The 20,418-nt window shown below is 30.1% G+C and overlaps 5 protein-coding genes across 5 annotated transcripts; 2 read left to right on the top strand and 3 right to left on the bottom strand.

The window, feature by feature from the left end:
- The first annotated feature begins 432 nt into the window (after positions 1-432).
- LOC123272638 (nucleoredoxin-like) lies at positions 433-13,199 on the top strand. Its single transcript, XM_044739564.1, has 7 exons — positions 433-1,090; positions 9,416-9,685; positions 10,173-10,273; positions 12,075-12,270; positions 12,433-12,523; positions 12,605-12,747; positions 12,814-13,199. Exons 1-7 carry the CDS (start codon positions 536-538, stop codon positions 13,039-13,041), a joined length of 1,584 nt encoding a protein of 527 aa, XP_044595499.1. The 5' UTR covers positions 433-535; the 3' UTR covers positions 13,042-13,199.
- Positions 13,200-13,663: 464 nt separating this feature from the next.
- LOC123272637 (cell division control protein 45 homolog) lies at positions 13,664-16,031 on the bottom strand. The gene is made up of 5 exons (XM_044739563.1): positions 15,849-16,031; positions 15,457-15,609; positions 15,132-15,341; positions 13,832-15,062; positions 13,664-13,745 (listed from the first exon to the last, which is right to left on the bottom strand). Exons 1-5 carry the CDS (start codon positions 15,897-15,899, stop codon positions 13,681-13,683), a joined length of 1,710 nt encoding a protein of 569 aa, XP_044595498.1. The 5' UTR covers positions 15,900-16,031; the 3' UTR covers positions 13,664-13,680.
- A 290-nt stretch (positions 16,032-16,321) lies between these two features.
- Positions 16,322-17,532, top strand: LOC123273124 (probable 18S rRNA (guanine-N(7))-methyltransferase). Its single transcript, XM_044740344.1, has 4 exons — positions 16,322-16,457; positions 16,548-16,585; positions 16,648-16,823; positions 16,898-17,532. The coding sequence occupies exons 1-4, from the start codon at positions 16,419-16,421 to the stop codon at positions 17,473-17,475; spliced, it is 831 nt and encodes a 276-aa protein (XP_044596279.1). The 5' UTR covers positions 16,322-16,418; the 3' UTR covers positions 17,476-17,532.
- Positions 17,523-18,640, bottom strand: LOC123273125 (39S ribosomal protein L46, mitochondrial). The gene is made up of 3 exons (XM_044740346.1): positions 18,475-18,640; positions 17,926-18,395; positions 17,523-17,854 (listed from the first exon to the last, which is right to left on the bottom strand). Exons 1-3 carry the CDS (start codon positions 18,521-18,523, stop codon positions 17,573-17,575), a joined length of 801 nt encoding a protein of 266 aa, XP_044596281.1. The 5' UTR covers positions 18,524-18,640; the 3' UTR covers positions 17,523-17,572.
- A 639-nt stretch (positions 18,641-19,279) lies between these two features.
- LOC123273123 (M-phase phosphoprotein 6) lies at positions 19,280-20,107 on the bottom strand. Its single transcript, XM_044740343.1, has 3 exons — positions 19,875-20,107; positions 19,699-19,799; positions 19,280-19,618 (listed from the first exon to the last, which is right to left on the bottom strand). Exons 1-3 carry the CDS (start codon positions 19,914-19,916, stop codon positions 19,309-19,311), a joined length of 453 nt encoding a protein of 150 aa, XP_044596278.1. The 5' UTR covers positions 19,917-20,107; the 3' UTR covers positions 19,280-19,308.
- Between the last annotated feature and the right edge of the window lie 311 nt (positions 20,108-20,418).

The raw sequence follows: 20,418 nt of genomic DNA, 5'->3' as shown, positions 1-20,418 counted from the left end.
TCGTTTAGTTAGTGACTATATAACTTATCAATATCTGGTTTTATTAGGAGATACTTAAATTGACTTATCTCTCTTTCTCAAACAATAGAATTAAAAATATTAAGCATACTTATATGAGAAAAAAAAAAAAATGTAGTTTTTCGGTCCCTGGTCTTTACTGTAAGCAGTACTAGTATTTGGCCCCCGCGTATACAACACTCATCTGGTTCTGGTCTCTTTATAGTTTTATACAGATGGACATGTATTATACAGACATGGTGTATCCTCGTTTATCCTGGTGTTTGACTCGAATGAGAGAGAATAAATGAAAGCACCCGTAGGTACATGGAACATGGAACGATAGAAGTAGTATACCAGTATAGCAGAATTATCAGAGTAGAGCAGACTAGCAGACACGAGGGAGCAGACGCCGGTTGGTTTCCCCAGTGCGTCACTAGTTAAGTAGTCAGTAATACGCGCCGTCTCGTGCCGTCAACATCTCTGTAATTTTTAAAATTATTATTTATTTAATATATTTAAATTTTAATTATTTATAATGGCTGTGTGTGATACATCTTTGGTGACATCGTCGAGCTCTTCGGGTGCAATTCCTAAAAAAAACCCACCATCAAATACTCCTAATTACAGCGGGAGTACTGTCGCTGCTAATGAAAAATCAATTACTTGGCAACAAAGACTTTTTGGTAAACAAGTACAACGTTGCAGTGAAATAAATACCGAAAATAATAAAAAATTTAGCAATTGTATTGATGTAAGCGCATTTGTTGACGAGACCGATGGTAGCTCAATGTGTGAAATAATAGGTGTTTATTTCAGTTTTATAAATTCAAGTGCCACGTGCGATGAATTTACCAAACAATTGACTGAATTATATACAAATGTTAACTCTGTTCCCGCTTCAAATGGTGATTACAAAGATGATACCCAATCAAATTCAACAACTCTATTTGGACGGAAAAAAAAATTTGAAGTTGTACATATTGTTTTATGGAGCAATGTTACCGACGTACTTGATTTTGATCAAAGTTTTAATAATCACGTTAACGATTTGCCATGGCTTGTTGTACCTAATCAAGACTACGAGAGAAAGGTATCCTTTTTTATTATTTATTCACAAATTCATCTTTTGTTTTATTTATATTTATATCTCTATCATCATGTTCTTTAATTTACATTAACTGATGCGAATAATTAAATGAATAGCTAATAAAATATAAATATACTAAAGAGTCAAAGAGAATATTGAATAGAAAACCAAGAGAAATAAATGAGACAGAGGGGCTTTAAGTAACTATAGTCAATCATAAGTTATTCATCATTAATTAGCATACCTCACAATTTTTACCCTTTTACTCATTTTTTCGAACCTCTCAAAATAATTAAAAAAAAAAACACACTCATCAATTATCCGTAAATTTCGTTAAAGAATTCGTTATTTAAAAAACAAAAAAAAATTTTTAATTAATTAATTATTTATTGAGACTAGATAATCGTTATTGAATATACTCTATTGATTTCTCATTATTAAATATTTATTAATTAACAATGAAATCACGCTTAATAAGTTGCGAAAAAGAGATAAATAATCCAACTTTTAATTTAATTTAATTTATTTTTGTTGATTTGACATGCCCTAGCTTACAGTAACAGTAAAAACAATATACATTTATTCCCTAATTGGTAGATGAGTATTTTAGATTTTTTTTTCTTACCCTTTATTTCAATTTTTTTTTTTCATCCCACGAGCATTATATATACTAGTATATAATAGCAGCTGATGCTAACATTTTTTAATTGGACTCCAAATGAGTGAGCAACGTCGAAGTGACGCCTCAATACTCCTATCGATTATTCATTAAATGTCATTGTTTAAATTAACGACCAAGAAAAATTTTCTATAAACACTCTACAGTAATTCCGGTATACTTAAAATTTTTAAAATTGCACTAGATATATTTCATCTATTGGAATGCACACATTAAAAATAAAAATGTATACTGCTGATGTAAAAACAATGAAAGGGAAAAAATTTTTTTTTATCCAAGGAAAAAAAAGTAATGAAAGAAAGGTGAAGACGTAGAATGAGATCAAGAAGAAACTTAAGTGTTAAAGTGGAAACTATGGGTTAAAATGATTTATACACTGAGTAGAAGAAGAAAAATAAGAAGACTACTGGTGATATGACGGTATGACGGTATTATGCTTTGTTATTGTACTTCAAAGTAAAGCCATCGACCTCATTCCACGTTCCGGGTTAAAAGGTTGTTTCTTTTTTTTATAATAATGTTATTAAAGCCAATGAACGCAAAAAAAAAAAAAAAATGGATTAACTTATAAATCGATTGGTGTATTGTTTTTTTTTTTTAACTCGAATAATGAATTTTCGGAGTAGAAACAGGATTGACCAGAAGTCCTTGCGGGAATGTGAAGAAACTGATAAAAAAGATGAATCTCTACTCGGATAGTATAAGAATAGAGAGAAAAGAAGAAAAAGAAGTAACGAAAATAAAATAAAAAAAAAAAAAAAAAAAAAAATAATAGCGAAGGAAAAAGCAGAATACAACTCTGAGTGAGGAGGAGTGTAAAAGATTGTGTGAAGCGGAGCACAAGATTTTGATAATGCAAAAGGAACGGAGGATGAAATGCTGATGTAAAAATGTGTTGATATTATGATTCTTTTCCGGTGATGTGTAAAATATGAAAAGAAATGTGAAAGTAGCTACAACTTTGGTTTGTGACTGCTGGTTACCGGAGTGACACCAGGGGATGAGACTTTCTGAAGAATCAAAAAATATATAAATATTCTCAACACAATAGAGTTAGTCACAAGAGGAAGGAACTATTGACAAGATTTTCAAATCTATACGAATAAAAATAATAAAATCCAATTAAATAATTCTGGTTAATTTTTTATCCAACAATTAAAATATAAAAACATAAATACAACCTATTTACCACTTGAGTAATAACACAAATTACTTGGAGTTATATTTAAATGAGCTATAACGAAATTAAACAAAAGCCCTCTACTATAGTTGAAGGCAAAGTTTGAGTATAATATGTATAATGTAATACTGTAATATGTCTGTGTGTAGTACTGGGTCGTTGGGTAGTCGGGTATTAGCCAAACCGCATGAAAACTTTAACGTTATTGTGCTATATATGGTATAGGTATATGTTACTGTTACTGCTACTGGTAGTATGCATCTATCTATCTGAATAAATAAACCCTCAGATATATTTATCTCTAAAATCAAGTCCGTTATCCATATCTTCTCGTGTTATATTCATAACTTAATCTAACTATAACCAAAAAAAAAGTTTATTCCTAGCAGCAACAGCATTTTTATAATTATTTCTTTTATTTAAGCAATTGCAATAAAGAAAAATGCAAAATTACATAGAGCAAGTAAATAACCAAAATTTATTAGAGTTTTGTATGTTGTAGATAAACAATTCTTTAAAATGTGAATTTTTTTTCTTTCCAACTCGTCATATCCACAATCCACGATTTGTTTTTTGTTCTCTACTCTACTCTTTTATACTTGAACTTTTGTTGTTCTTAACAGAATTGTTGGAACAATGAGAGGTTCCCCCTCACTCTTACTTCACTTAAACATACTTAAACATGCTATGTACTTGAATAATCCACTCGATGTCGTAGATTTATAGTCTTTACTTTATTTTTTTAATATATAACAACATAATATAGTTAATCCAGAAGAACTAAAACCACCGCCATCAGCGGAGCATACTATTCGTGTTTTCGTTTTGTCCGTTTTTAAATTTATGATCCACTCTAGTTTTTCATAAAATATTTAAGTCACTCCATTACCGTCGAATTTTTTTTTTTTTAGAACAAGAATTAAATTTAAATTGGATAATGTTTTTTAATTATTCAGTTTTATTTATGTTAAATGATAATGATAAAAGTAGGATTTTACAGAGTAGAGAAGACAAATATAATCGTCTATGAAGATAAACGTTTTTCAGCTCATCTGAATTGACGACCCAGATTTTCATAAAATGATGGTTTTAATTTATCCAACGAATGGTCGAGCTCAGCAAAATGTCATGCACACAAAGAAACGAAAGAAACTAAAAAATAAAACCAAGAAAGTCGCTGTGGAAAAAGCGCATCGTATAAAAAATAAACGCCTCTTATTCAAACGGTCTTTATCTCGAGTGAAGATTTCATCGTTTACTCTTTCCTTTTGAAAAGTCAAAAGTCAAAAAAAAAAATTCAATTCCAAGATTCTACTGAGGACTAAATTTATCAAAATTAAAGATAATTTTTAGTCAAGTGTATAATTAAATTAAAAAATAAAAAAAAAAAAATTAAATTAATCTTTTTCCCTAGCAGGTAGAGTTGCAGGAAGTAAGAAAAAGAAATGTCAGTAGAGACGATTTCAATCGTTTCAGATCTCAAGAGAGTAGTGCAAACTAATAAGAATAAGAATAAGGATGATTATTTAAACAAAAATAAAATAAAATACAGAAGTAGATCTGTTGGTAAAGCTATGAGAAGTACTACGAGTAGTGGAAAAAGTGAAAGAAAGAGTGTGATAAGTAAAGGGGATGTACAAGAGACTGCTGGAGGTGGTAGCTGAGAGTTGTAAGTAGAATCGTCGTAGTCGTTGTAGAAGCCAAGGGGGCGAAAAGGACACCAGGGAAATAGTGCAGACGAGTGGAAAACTGACTGCCAAGGACGAGTACCAGAGAGTATCGACCGCATACTCAATTCGCATATAAATAACGTATACATCTTTGAGTTTATTGTAAAAAAGGATTAACAATCAGAGTCAGAGTTGTTATAAAATTTAATTATAATATATAGTATAGGGTATAAGCGTCGGTATTGAAACAGGTCAAATAAAATTTAATCGTGCTCTCAATTCAACTGCGCTATCAAAAAACATGTTTCTGCATATAATAGATTGCAAGCAATGAGTATAGAGACACATCACACATCACACATGCCAGTTGTTGTTGTTGTTCTTGTCGTACTTGTATTGGTAGTTGTATACGAAAAGCAACCCTTTGTATCGTATATATATATATATACATACATATTTTTTAACTGACTGGCGTAGCAATGCTATGGGGACTGTGAAACACAGAGCACCCTTCTGGCAGTCGGGCGTGAGAGAAAGCGTCGGGCAGAAACAGGGAAAAACCTCTACTGCACTGTACCACTACCAGACTCAACTGCTGCCGAGGTTGCTGAGCTTTAAAAGAATAAGACTCGAATATAACATAAATATATATATATATATATATATATATATATATATATATATATATATATATACCTTAAACCAGGCTGTTGGATTTTCTCAACAGCTAACCAGTAAAAAACAAGACTCAAAAACTTTGGATTTCTATATACCACTTGCTCGTCACACAGCCTTACACATCTTTTATTATAAAATTTACTTTTTTACATCAAAGAGCATACCAAATATCTTGGGGTATTATAGATGTATATAACACAAAAACAGTTTTTATACTTAGATATTCTCTATATACGCCTTTTTTTAGTTAAAATATTGATTAAAACATAATAAATATGGTATAATAAATTAGAGAAGCTGTGTTAGAATAAAATCTAAAAATTTGCGATATATCGTATATGAAATAAATATCGATTATTGAATTTAGATAAATGTTATTACTTGAAGCTCATTTAAATGTCGAATTTAATTTCCGTATCCAAGTGAGCTTGCAAGCAGTAGCTTGTGAGTAGCAGTGAAGCTTGAAACTAACAAGCCCTATCTAGCAATATGACGATGATGTTGGTGGTGGTGTTTGAAACCCTTGGTAAAATCGACTAGCTTCTAAAGCATTAGGGGCCAGTTACGCAAACCCCTTGAGGATAAACTTTCACCAAACTAATATCGTATCAGACAGCTAGCATATACATATATCAAACTTGTATAAATTTTTAATTTAATATTTTTTATTTAAATTTAAACTCTTAAATTATAATTAAACTCGAGTTAATAATTTATTAATTATCATTATTGTTTTCGTTTGTCTTGTGGGTAGATTTAAATACTCAAGTTGTAAACAGAATCAATATAATAAAGTTTGAGAAAAGTAAAAATACTTTTTTTGTATTTTAAAAGTTATGGAATTTATTGCTGTTTAGATATTTTCGATTGTGTGAACGTATTCTGGAAGCGTATAGTCACGAAGCGCGAAGGGGTTTAAACAGAGGAATAGAATGCAGACAACAATGTTAGTTGGATAGGGAAAGGGTGAAGAGTAAAGGGATGAGTGGGTGAGCAAGAGAATGAGAGAGAATTGGTTCTAGTCGTGAGGACATAATGCCTCCATGGATCAATACACAATCCAATTCACGTCAACCAATCTATAATATTATGATATTATGTGATAAATTGGTTCCAAGTCATTATTGAGTACTTCAATAATAATGATCTGTTGACAAAACAACAAACTCTATAGTAAGAAACAAATAATAATAATAATAGTGCTCTTGAGATAATTACAATAAGTAACGTCTCATACTTTATTAAAATTGGGATGTTGTTGTATTACTGTAGGAGAGTCCCTCTAGTCCCAAGCCTACAATTCACTGCTAGGATTTTCCTTGGCTGGCTGGCTGGCTGGCTGGCTGGCTGGCTAGATGGTGATACTATTTTCATTCTACCGTAAAATATTTTCCACCTTAGGGGACATACTTGAGATTATTCCATGAAATATTACTGGATATTTTTTTCTTCTTCCTTTCTTATATACTCATATATTATACATAATATATAAATCCCCTTTTTTTATAGCTGCCGATGCATGAAAATTATTATTAATTATTAATTAGATTTATAAAATACTAATGATAATGATGAAATGACTTGATATTTTTTAAAAATATAAAATAGATTAAACCCTAGCAGTAGCGTCGATAACTTTAGGAGTAAAGAATTGGATTAACTCGAGGCGGATGAGTTTAGCTTAGTAAACTTTAGAAATACGTGCACAGTTTACGTCAACATTCGATTTGGGATCTGGGATCTGGGATCTGGGATCTGGGATGGAATCAAGTGTGGAATCCATCCCCCGTCCTCTATGTAGTAGTTTAATACACTTATTGGAATATATAGATGTAGAGGAGAATCTCGTCAACATTACCGGGGTTGGTACTATGTCCCTCTCGGGCATATCACTCTCATACTCTCATCCCTGAAATTCTCCTGCTTTGTCCATTACCATGCCAAACCGTTCAATAGAGATTCGAGTACACGTTAAATTCTATACCCATTTCAGCCAATTTATTTTTTGACATTTTAAATAATAAAAATAATTATATTTTATTCATTTTCTCTAATAATATAATAGAAATAGCCATTGCCAAATAATCCAAGAGTATAACGGGGAAAAAGCCTTTATAAATTTATATTATATATATAGTATTTCGGGGCAATAGTTGTAAATAGACAACAAGAGAATGCAATTTAAAATACAGATAGACTGTGTTATGTATATTACCCACCTTTTATCCTTTACTTAATATATAGATACATTTGGGATTTTAACGAAACACGAAATCTCGTGTAAATCTTTTTAAATACAATAAGTACATCGAATTTAAATTCTTAAACACTCTTTGTATTTATTATTATTTATTTTTAAATAGTTAAATCCAAATTGAAAGTATGATAACTATTGTATTTAAAAGTGAGAATAAAAATGCCTCAGGTGTAAAAAGTAATATAAATAAATGAAAAGGGAAAAGGGTAAGAAAAAATTTCAATCTTGATTTTTAACAACCAAGGACTCCAATCTGGTGGCACCCATCGCTCGTTTTATAATTCCGTCTCTCATTTTCTTCGTTTACTTTTGCTCATACCCGGACTAAACATTACATTTCCTTCTTTATTACTACAGTTGTATATGTATATATGTGTACATATACAACTGTAAAAAGAATGTATATCACTGACCTTTGAATAGTCTCACTAAAAAGTTGGTTGTTGTTATCTTTTTATTTTTCTTTAAGCTTTTACGCGGCTTTTACCATTTTCTTTTTATTTTTCTTTATATATCTCTCACGGTATAAATACGTTTATTTTTTATTTCCAACCCACGTTATCGTTAAGAGGTTTTCATTTTAACGGATGTAACATTTGCTGAATAACACCTCTGATTACTGAGAAAAATATATAAACCAGACCGAGCGGATAAATTATTAAAATATTTTTAGTAAATTTTATTGGGCAATATTATGTGTGATAATCAGAGACAATTATAATTTGACAATGATTATAATATAACAGATTTATGATTACCGATATTGACATCACCGGCAATAATATATTTGTCAAAAGTCAATTATAAAACATTGTTAATAAAAAATTAATGATTATAGAAGATAAAAGTAAATAAAAATTTTTAAAAAATAATATGGAGTGCGCAATTGATTTAGTAGTTCATAAAATTGATGGTATTCGAGTAAATGTAAAAGAATATTGTATAATACCTATCGTGAATAAACAATTAAAAAAAACTATACATGGAGTAGTTTATCCGATTTACAAATGGGATGATTTATCTAAATGTTCACAGGGAAGATATGAATTTATCAAGAGAAATTATGAAATTGAATATGGTGAAGGTAATTGTAATTTGATTGAAGCACTACAAACTATTAAAGAGTATCTAATGACTGCTAAAAAAGTGTATGTTAAGAATCCGATTATTGGAAAATTTTTATCAGATTATTTTACGCCCAAAGCTAAAATTGTCTCTCTAGAATCATTTGGAATCAATAACTTGGATATGATATCGAAAAATCCTCAACATTATTGTTCTTATCATAATAATCTGGGTGTAAGTCAATGTGCTCAGCATGATGCGACAATTATAGCATGGTGTATTGTAAATCCTAGTTTGTTTGAAAATTTACTTAATGCAGAGTAAAATATTTAAATATTAAGCGTATTTTATAAAAGAAAATATGATTTTTTATTATAAATAATATTTTTTCCTATTTTATTTAAAGCACAACTTTTAAATATATAAATTATATGGAATTGATGTATATATATATTGAAATCACTAAAGGGTATCGATGCATCGAAATAACTGAAATAACGCGGGACAGGCGAGTGCACTTGAGGGCTTTTTTTTTATTATATTTTTTATTTTTTAATATCGTTGATGCGAGGCGTCGATGCTTGCTATTGCTTGGATGAGGGTTGCCTTTGACGTTCAGTCGAAACGACAAGTTGAGATAAAGATAAAAAATACTTTGAGTACATATACTGGGATACAATAGATGTATGTATTATGATATATGTATTTCCATACCAATTCAAGTTAATAATTTTTTTTTATAATCCAAGTAAATAGGGTTAAATTTATATTATTTAAACTATAATAAAATAAATTTCAGACTAGACTCACCAGAAGATACCGGATAAAGTCGGGAGTTCCAACGCTGATACTTTTAGAAGGAGCCAGTGGATCTGTGGTGACACGAGGTGGCGTCGAACGTGTCACTGAAGATCCCAATGGCATAAACTTTCCGTGGAGACCACCTCATCCTAAAGCCACCCTCGAGGATGGTCCTTTGCTCGCTTGTGGAGCCAGAGATACCAAAGAACCGATGCTACATGAGGAGCTCAGGCATTGCATCAAGGGTGTATACTTTAGCGCACACTGGGTAAACATATTAATATTAATACCAAAAATTTAATCGTTGGTTGAGTAAAAATATTAAAATAAATACATATATAAAGCGGTTTAGTTGTTGGAGGTTGGAAAGACCAACGAAATATTTATTTAACCATTTGGTTTTTCGCTGATTTAACTTTCTTTAAATATAAATTCGTCTTCTCTCTCACACACGTACACACAGATAAGCTTTACTCTTTTAAACTTTTGTGAATATCCAGAGAATTCCATAGAGATGATCTAGTCCCACTGTAACCATCACTACCAAGTTTTCCGAGTTAAATCCTACTCTCATGGAGATGTCAAGCATCTGCAGAATACATCAGAGAGAGAAAATGATTTATTATGCTTTACCAGCTAATGTACCTAAATATATATATATTAATAAATGATAGTAAAGATAACATATTTAACGTTTGAGTATGCTTTGGCATGATGAAAATGATGAAAAATAATGAAAATAATTTTAATTACAGTGCCCACCTTGCAGAGCTTTTACACCACAACTAGTGGATACCTATCAACGGATAAGAGAACGGGGTCACCACTTTGAGGTGATTTTTATCAGTTCTGATAGGTGAGATTTAATGTATAAATAATTTTAAATAATAATTATTTTGATTTGGTAGAAAAGTATAACTTGAGATAAGGTATAAAATATATATATATATATATATGTCATCTTAGGTAGTTACGAATTACGGAAGGGAATAACCCTCGAGGTTCAAGCTTTGTAGTGTATCCTCCATTTCATTGGATAGAATCGATGTTGTAACAGGGGAGAAACTGAAGTCGGTAGATGGTAGGTAGCAGTGCGATATGCTTTTCGACTGTCGAGTAGAGAGTTCAGAAAAGAGAAAAGAACATTATCCGGATAATAGCAGTAGCAGAGTAGTATAGGAGCTGAATTGAGCAGAGAATACTGACTGGTATGTTCGAAGATAGAAACTGAAAGCTCCAAGCTCCAAACTCCAAGCTGGAGGAGAGTAGAGGGTATAAAAGTACCAACAGTGAGAGGACCAACCCATACACAAATACATAAATACACACATAGACACACTGTTACTATGAAACCCCGTAATATCTTTAGCGAATGGCGAATGCCATGCGGAGAATTGCTGATTATACTGGGGGTTCATTTTTACGACCGGGAAGAAATGAGTCCTTGAGTATTTAGGATACACATAAAAAAATCCTGATGGAAAATATTCTTTTTAAATTTTTCCGTTAAAAATTTTACTTGTTTATTTATTTATTTATTTAGTAAAAGCCAAGTGTAGTTTTAAAACGGTATCAAATGAAAGTTGAATAAGCGTTATGTGAAAAGCCACAAACGCCCGCCAACAGTTTTTAACCTCCGAACTTTATCTCTTTCTTTTTGGTAAACTAACATTGCTAACGGCACTAGTAGCATCGCAACATCACTGGCTCTTTTCCTCTTTACTGCTTAACCAGTTCTTTTTCCTGGTTTTCCACTTTTCCACTACCCCTCGTCTCATCTTTACTACTTATTTATATCCAGACTATAAACTTTTCTATTTTTTTTAAAGAGCTTCAGTTTTACGGAATTTACCAGAGTTTACCAAAGAACCCCAATCTCTTTGTACCAACAATAATCATATCCTTTTTAGAGGTTTATTTGCTTTGATAATAAATAAATAAAAATTAATCATTTAGATTTACGTGTCAAAATAATAATTATTATTTATAACAATAATAATAACAGCAACACCATAAAGAGGGATATGCCGGCACGGATGGGTTTTATGTAAAATCGATTCAGTATCCGGACATAAAACTCAATGACTAGTATATATAGGGTGTAGACAAAGCGATTCATGGAGGCTGATAGATATAATAAGATACTAAAAAAAGTTTATACATGATAAAAGATAAAACTCAGTAATTATTTTATTATTTTACATGATGTCAAATACTAGACGCAGTATTATTATTATTATTATTATTATTATTATTATAGATCAAGAAATAAACCTTATATTGTATATAATAAGGGTGACCTGAAGTCTAGTCGATAATAAATTGGCCCTTGATACTTCTAAATGTCAAATAATTTATTACCTAACTTAAAAATATTTATCAGTTTTATAATTTCATTTTTTTATTATTAAACTTTAAAACTTTAATATTTTATAACGATTAAAGTTTCTACAGTGTAGTAATAATAATAATAATAATAATAATGATGATAATAAATAATAATAGTTAATTGAGTGGAGGGAAAGTTATAAATTAGTTAGCGCCGTTGGGAGTTAAGGATCAGTTGGTACTAAAACTAAAAGTACGGTTACATGTTGGCTGATAATAAATTATAAATAATAAAAAATAATCTGATGTCAGATAAATATTAATTTCAGGAGTGAAGAATCTTATAACGTACATATTGAATCAATGCCGTGGTTGAGGATACCGTTTACACACGAGGAACGAAGAAAAAAATTGGCAATAGCACTTGACGTACAAGCTATTCCTACACTTGTCATTCTTGATCCTCGGGACAATATCATCACTCTTGAGGGTCGGGCTGAACTCCTCGAAGATCCTGAGGGACTGGTAAATGTTTCTTTCTTACAAAAAACTACATTATTTACTTTTATTTCTGTCTCACACTCTTTTTTGCCATATACATTTATTATCTTCTTTTTCTTTTTTATTTATCCTACTGCTAGAGGATATTTATTTTATGCCTGAATAATTTTTTTTTTTTATTTCCAGAACTTTCCATGGACCACCAGACTGGTTAATATATTAACGGAAAAATATGCTACTTCTTTACACGATGCCCCGGCAATTATTTTATTTGTTGGTAAGTTTATTTTTTTTTTTTTTTTTATTATAAATAATTTATATTATAAAAATATTTAATCATTATTTTTTATTCTACTAGCTTCGGAGGGAGAAGATTGTGAAATACAATTTGGTGAAAGTGTTCTTTTACCCGCTGCTGAAACTTACAGGAGAGATAGACCAGACTACGACCCTAATTATGATGATCCTGATGATACTCTACAATTTTATATAGCACTCGATGTAAGTTTACAAATAAAAATTAATTTAATCGATAAAATAATAATTATTTGATATTTATATTTTTAGTGTGAGACATCCGATATTTTACGTGAATTTGTTGGTCTGGATGACGCAGTACCATTGCTAACAGCCATCGACATACCGCGAGGAGTCTACGCGGTTATGGAAGACGGGGCTGAAATCACTGTTGATTCCGTCCAGCTATTTGTTGACGGATTTAGGAATAACAAATTACCAATAAATAAAATTGCCGCCTCCCAAAAGTCCGTCAATAATGAAAAAATATCCTCATAAAATAAATAAATTCTCTTATCAATTTTATACATATGAATAATTAAAAAATATGCTGTATAAAATATAATTGCTTGCAATATTGAGAAGAAAAAAAAATGTGTACGATAGAGTAGCGGAGATTTTAAATCAGTATTCAATAAATAATAATAACAAACATGGATTAGTCAAACGATATTTTATTTCTACATTTAATGCATTGTCACACTTAAAAAAGACAAAAAAAAAAAAAAACTAATAATAATTAATTTCATAAAAGTTCATTACAACAAAGTTTATTTACAAAAGAATTGAATTTGATTTTATTTTTTTGTATCTATTCTATTAAAAGTTCGCGTTATATTTATATTATTATTATTATTATTTAATTATTTTATAGACTAACAAAGTAAAAATTATGTAATTAGAGCTTCGTACAAATTTGATGACTTATTACAAATATGAAATATAATATCTATATACATTCTTAGAAAAATACCGTAATATTTACTATATTAGTTTTATTATTAATCGTTGATCAAGAAAAGTAAAAAAAAAAAAAAAAAAAAGTCGCGTAAATCTAATTCATTTGCTTTGAATTTTATATGATAAATTAAATATAATAAAATTAAAAATACATTGTAAATTAATTTGATGTGGTATTTATGTAAGAAGAGCAGCCAGTGCGTCAAAGAACTTGGGGCGTTCTTCGATTTTCAGTCTTATTACTGAAATAAATAAATAAATAAATAATTAATTTATTTAAATAACTTAAAACTAGATAAAAATAAATAATAATATTAAAAATACTTACTTGTTGTATCAAAATAATCAGATTCAATGTGAGCGTTAGTGTTTTTAGCCGCCTGTTCAAAAGCTTTGCCGAATAAACTTCTGGGTTGATCCTCACAAACAGGCGGCACACCAACTAATATACAAGTACTCTCATCAGGATTAAAAGTTGCTGAAGCAAGCATCGGTAGAATCCGTGTATGTCTTTTGGATGTTTCAACGTAGGCTTTCAATGTGAATTGGGCAAGCATTATAAGGGGATGTGGATGAGCAAACAATCGACTATCAAGGGTACCTTCTGGAATGGTTACGTACAGGAATGATCCAGCATTCATAACTTGTTTCATTTCCAAAATACCTTGAGCTGTTTTGAATATATTACTCAGCATTAATTTAGCTTTCTCAATACCCCGTTGGAGTACTTGCTTTTTTTTAAGTGATAAACAGTCGAGCGCGTCGAGAAAACAGTGCTGAGGAGAACGATCTTTTGTTGATGATTCCAATAAAGCCAACATTGCATAAACAATATCCGAAGCGCAATATTTAAAAGTATACCCTGACTGTATCGTAAAACTAGCACCTACAATACTGTCAACGTTGTACTTGGAGGCCAATCGTTCAATCATTTCCCGAAATTCAAGCCTTAAATTTAAATCCATAGCAGTGAATCGCTGTTTTGATTGATCTAATGGCAATCCCATTTCGGCAAGCAGCCCACGAAGGCGCTGATCTCCCCGTATTGACCAAAGTCTCAAAGACACTGCTGTTGTCATTGAATGTCTCAAACTTGCCTCAACTGTCCAATGACGATACAGAGCCAACTGTATATCTTTATCGTAAGTTACTTTTGCTGCGCTGAGCTGCTGTTGATCTGAATCAACACCCTGACGATGACTTAGTCGCGATACATGACTCTGCAGACGGCCTATTTCCAGTACACTCTCACTAGATTCTATTTTATTTAGAATAGATTGCTCCGAGGATCCAACAATTGCCCACCAAACCATATTCAAGCTGTCTTTAGACATTTTCCATGCCATTTCATAAATAATAACTGCGCTAGACTTACTGTAGTAGCTGTACTGCATGTAGTTGAACAAAATAGTATCACGTTTTTCCTCCCACTCACGTCGTGCTCGTCGTTTCAACAAATCCTCTTCATTTAGACGACGACGCTTTGCTTGACGTGATTCCACCATTTCCTCGTCTGAATTATCATCATCCTCCTCCTCCTCTTGATCTTCTTCATCAGACTAAAAAACAAACGAACAATATAAATTAATAATAATAATAATAATAATAATAATTAAATAAATAATTACCGAATCTTCACGAAATATTTCATCATATTCGGGTATCTCTTCATCGTCGCTTGGTTTGCCAAGAATACGTATCTGTCCTTCTGAATAGACATTGCACAAATCGTAAGGCCGATGACTATCGATAACAAAAAATATAATATCTTCTGGGGGCTCTAGTATCTCAACAATATCAATAGTACTTCCACAATTAATCATAATAACATATTTAATCTGTAAATATTCATTTAATTAATTTACCTAATACTTTTTAAATTAATTCAATCGTTAATAATTATGAATAAATATTTGTCAATTAAATTATATTTATTTAAATAATTATAGTTACCTCCTCGGCATTGTCTTCATATGCTTTTATCAAATCTTTAAGTCCTTGTACTGGAGCAAGAGTGTAGACGATGTTGTCATTTTTAAATAGTTGTTGGAGTATTTTACAAGCACAAATAGCGTCAACGTCAAAATTAACCAGCAACAAACATCTCTGATCAACAATAAATTAACACACATTCATTATTATTACTATTAATTAGATTCAAATAATTATTTTATTGGAATATTAAGAATTTAATAAAAATCAATAATTATCAATTAATTAATGATTTTTACAGAAAAAAATTGAAGGTCAATTAATTGACAATAGAATGATTGATAACCTTGATTGTTGGGTTAAGTAACTTTAACAATCAAAATAGTAAATTAATATTATTATAAATCACTGACCTTTCCTTGTACTATACCGTAGAAATCATTGCTAAGATCCTCCACAAACATTATGCCTTTATTTACGTCATTTAAATGTATTTAACTCGTCCAGAGTTTGTTTAATTATTAACGTTCAAACAATTGGGACGAGATCCTCCGGTGTGTATTTGTGTGTTTCCTTGGTTATAAGTACGCTAACGGTTGCCGCGAAAACATTAATTCAAATATCACCCACTAGACAGCAGCACTGGCATAGGGATCTAATTTACCGCCAAAATTTAAACATTTAATTAATATAAATCCATTAATTTTTATGATTAACTATTTAACAATCTGACAATAATAACTGTTTATTTTTTTTTTTTTTTTTTTTTAAGTAATTGTATTTATATCATTATAGAAAAAAATTAATTATTTATATTGATGAGCAAATTCTTATGAATACAACTTCGCCATCTTTAGTTGAATTTTGATAAATAGATAATAATTCATAATAATGATTAACCTTAAATGCGCACATGTGATTTCTGTTAATAGTTCTCTGTTATTTTATAAATTGAAATCAACTTTATTGTTAGTATTAAAAATATGGCAAGAAGACCCGAACATCTGGCACCACCAGAAGTGGTAATTATTTATTTTTTTTTTCTCTATCGAATCTATTTATTTTTTTATTTTTAATAAACACCTAATTGATATTTTTTATTATTTAAACAGTTTTATAATGAATCCGAGGCAAGAAAATATACATCAAAGTAAGTTTTGTTTATTTTTTTGAATGAATGATTGAAAAATGTATTAATAAAATAATAAACAGTTCAAGAATGATGGAAATTCAAGAAAAAATGACTGAAAGAGCTTTGGAGCTGCTTGTTTTACCAGAAGAGACGTGTTTTATCCTAGACATTGGCTGTGGCTCTGGTTTAAGTGGCTCCGTTTTGACAGACAACGATCACCAGTGGGTTGGCGTTGACATATCTTCAGCAATGTTGGGTAAATATTTATTAACCATTTATTTAAACTGTATATTTATCACTAAATTAATTGAAAAAAAAATTATAACACAGATGTGGCTCGAGAACGTGAAGTAGAAGGTGATTTGATTTTAAACGACATTGGACAAGGATTGCCTTTCAGAGCTGGTACTTTTGATGGGGCTATTAGTATATCCGCGCTCCAGTGGCTTTGCAATGCTGACAAAAAGAGTCACAATCCTGTCAAACGACTTAACAAGTTTTTCACATCTCTTTTCGCATGTTTGTCACGAAATGCAAGAGCTGTATTCCAATTTTATCCAGAAAACAGCGAGCAAGTAGAATTAGTGACGACACAGGCTACGAAAGCTGGTTTCTTCGGTGGTGTTGTCGTCGACTATCCAAACAGTACCAAGGCCAAAAAATTTTTCCTTGTTTTGATGACTGGAGGCAATATGCCAATGCCAAAAGCTCTAGGGGACGAATCAGAGTCAGCTCACGCTGGTAAACACGTCACAAAGCGTGACACTCAACGTGGAAAATCTTTGAAGAAAGGAGGAAATTGGATTTTGGAGAAAAAAGAAAGAAGAAGACGACAGGGTAAAGATACACGTGAAGACACTAAGTATACTGGAAGAAGACGGAGTGGATTTAATTGGAGAAAGTTTTAATTTAATTAAAAGACTTTTTTTTTTTTATATATAATTAAATAAAAATTTATTGAAATACTAAGTTTGTTACTTATTTACATTATTTTTAAGCAATTAATTAAGATGGTTGTTCAGGAATAAGAAACTCAGAAACACTTTTATAAATGGGTTTTGGTAGAGCTTGTTTTAATTCATCTCTATCGAGCCACTGGTACTTGAGATTACTAGGAAGGGTGCCGTTAACGTACCTGGCCAGATAGTAAAATATTTTAGCGCCTCGTGAACCATTTTCGCGGACCGTTTTTGGATAAACATACTTATAAAATCCCATGGGTGCATTTCCGTAAATTCTTACGCTTAAATTTTCTCCACAAGTCTTTTGTAAAATTCTTTCAGCTGCCTATAGACAAATTTAAAGTTACTATATATTGATTATTTAAAAAAAATAAGCAAACAGTTACAATAAATTACCTGTCTCATATTCTCTCCTTGTTCTCTAAGCCCTTGGGGAGGTAGCCATAAATTATCGTTACCAATTTTCTGTTGAACACAAAGAAACAAAGTTTTGTCCAATTTTCTCTCTAGAGAACTGGTTATATTTTTTAAATCAGCTTCAGTAATACGAGAAGCAAATTTAAATTCCTTCAATTCGGCATCACCCTGGTCCTCTATGTCTTGAGCACGCATTGAGATAATAACATCTGCGTCTAAATCAATCATACCTTTTTTTATCTTTTCGTCTTTTCGCTTTTCGTTTTCTACGTTCAATTCGTGATCACACTTTAAGCTGTTCTCCAGCTCAATCTCATCCAGTAAACCCTGAAAATTTTCTTCAATTTCAGTTTTAGGTGCTGTTATTATTGGATGTCTTTCAACACAAATTGCACTAAGCAGGTCCCATTTTTCGCGAGTCGCCGTGCTCATTTGGCATTTTAATTGATCTGTAATAATTTATCAAATATTTCATTTAAAACTAAATTATTTAACCCTTTCATTTAAATTGGCTCAATAAGTACTTACTTGATAAACTGTTGATACAAGTATAAAATTTAAATGACTGTTTCAACATTTTTTATTATTTTCTAATCACTACTATTTTTTAAATTAATAAACAAATTAATCGTAGAATAATATGTTGAGGGTTAAGATTGTGTATACAATTTATAATGATAATATCCAATCGAGATTTGTCTTTTCGAATTATTACAAATAGGAAAAAAAATTTATCTGTAGATGGCGACTCGGTTTTTCTCTTTTTAGATAAATAAGTTTTTTCGGTAAGCTTCGCTTATACGAAAAGGATATAAGCCCGTAATTTGTTGGACGACTTGATATCTTTAATAAAATGGCAGCTATTGTTTATAAAAATTTAATATTCTTTTTTCTTTATGATCATTTTTTACATATATGTCATTTAATACAAATCATAAATGTTTTAAATTGTTCTTGTAATAATTAAGATATAAATAAAGTAATTTATAAAAAATTTTGTAATGTTAAGGTAAAAAATATAAATTGAACTTGCGGAAAAACTTTTGTTTTAATAAACTTATGTATGTACATTATTTACAAATTAATTCTACGAAAAATTAATCGAACTAAAGTCAGTTTACATCTGATAATTTATTGATTTTACTCAAGAAATAAATGAGTACTAAAAAAACATTGAGAAAAAAAAAAAATGTACATTCATAGTTTTTTTCAACTTCTTGTAGGTGGATTATTTTTTTCTCAATTCGTTGATAATAATTTATTTATTAAAAAAAATCCTAAAAATTGTCAGATGTTTTTTAATCTCAGTATTATAAAAAATTGTAAAATTTCTTGACGTAAAGTTAGATTTAAAAGAAATATTTAATCTTTTGGTTTTAAAAAAGCATTTTTATTTTTGACTTCATCTTCATCGTCAGATGGAAATCTTATATGACGATTTTTTTTAGTTTGAAATTTTTTTCCCATTGTCTTGACTTGTGACGACTTGAAACGTTTCGCCATTTGTTCATCAGAAACTTCTGTTTCTCGTTTTATCTCTTCTTTTAAATTTTTCAAGTTATTTTCTTGCTCCATTAATTTTTCAATTTCAGGATTCATTCCACGAAAACTGAGCCTTCCATCTACTAATTGTTCACAGAACACGTAACTTGATTCCATAACATATTTCCCACTAAAAATTATAAATAAATAAATAAATAAATTTCAGTTTTTAATTATAATATAATAAAAATAAATAACTTTTTAACTTACGATTCTTTTTTCATTTTTGTCGTCAATTGGTTTTCAAAATACTCTTCTCCTTCCATTTGAAATTTTTCTTTGTCAACCTTCTCTTTTGTTCTTTTCATAAACTATAAAAATTATTATTCAATTAGTTTAAACTAAAATTTATAAAGAAACATTTTAGAATATAAAATTATATTTACCTTCATTTGTAAAATACTCTTAGACAATTGTACCTTCTCCATTTTTGTTTGTTAATAGTTTCTAAAGTTATTATTATAGATTCTTAATTAATTTTAATTTTAATTATAATTATTTAAAACTTTAAATATTAATAATAATATTTTTTCGGTTAAATTCTTAAGCAAATAATGTGATTATAACCTTTACTCCATTTACTATGTACTTCAACGAGTCACATGTCACCGAGTCAAAAATATTTAACCCGAAGTTTACTGCTAACTACAAACGATAAAAGCCGAAGAATACCGAATCCGGTATTTATTTCTCTTTCGATTATATACAACGTACGCGAATCATACAGGCGGTTTTCTATCTGATGAGACTCTACATAAATTCTTTTGCAGTTAAAAATGATAATGATGCTTTTAATAATTCATTTTTTTAGCAAAAAAATATTATTAATTATAAAAAATAATCTATTCAATCAATATTGATATTCTTGAAATAAATAATTGAATTATTCTTTTTTACAAAGACTTGTGTTTCGTTTCAATTTTCAATGCA

The sequence above is a fragment of the Cotesia glomerata genome, linkage group LG10, assembly GCF_020080835.1.
Source record: "Cotesia glomerata isolate CgM1 linkage group LG10, MPM_Cglom_v2.3, whole genome shotgun sequence".
Lineage (NCBI taxonomy): Eukaryota > Metazoa > Arthropoda > Insecta > Hymenoptera > Braconidae > Cotesia > Cotesia glomerata.
This window is presented reverse-complemented; position numbering and strand designations above follow the sequence as displayed.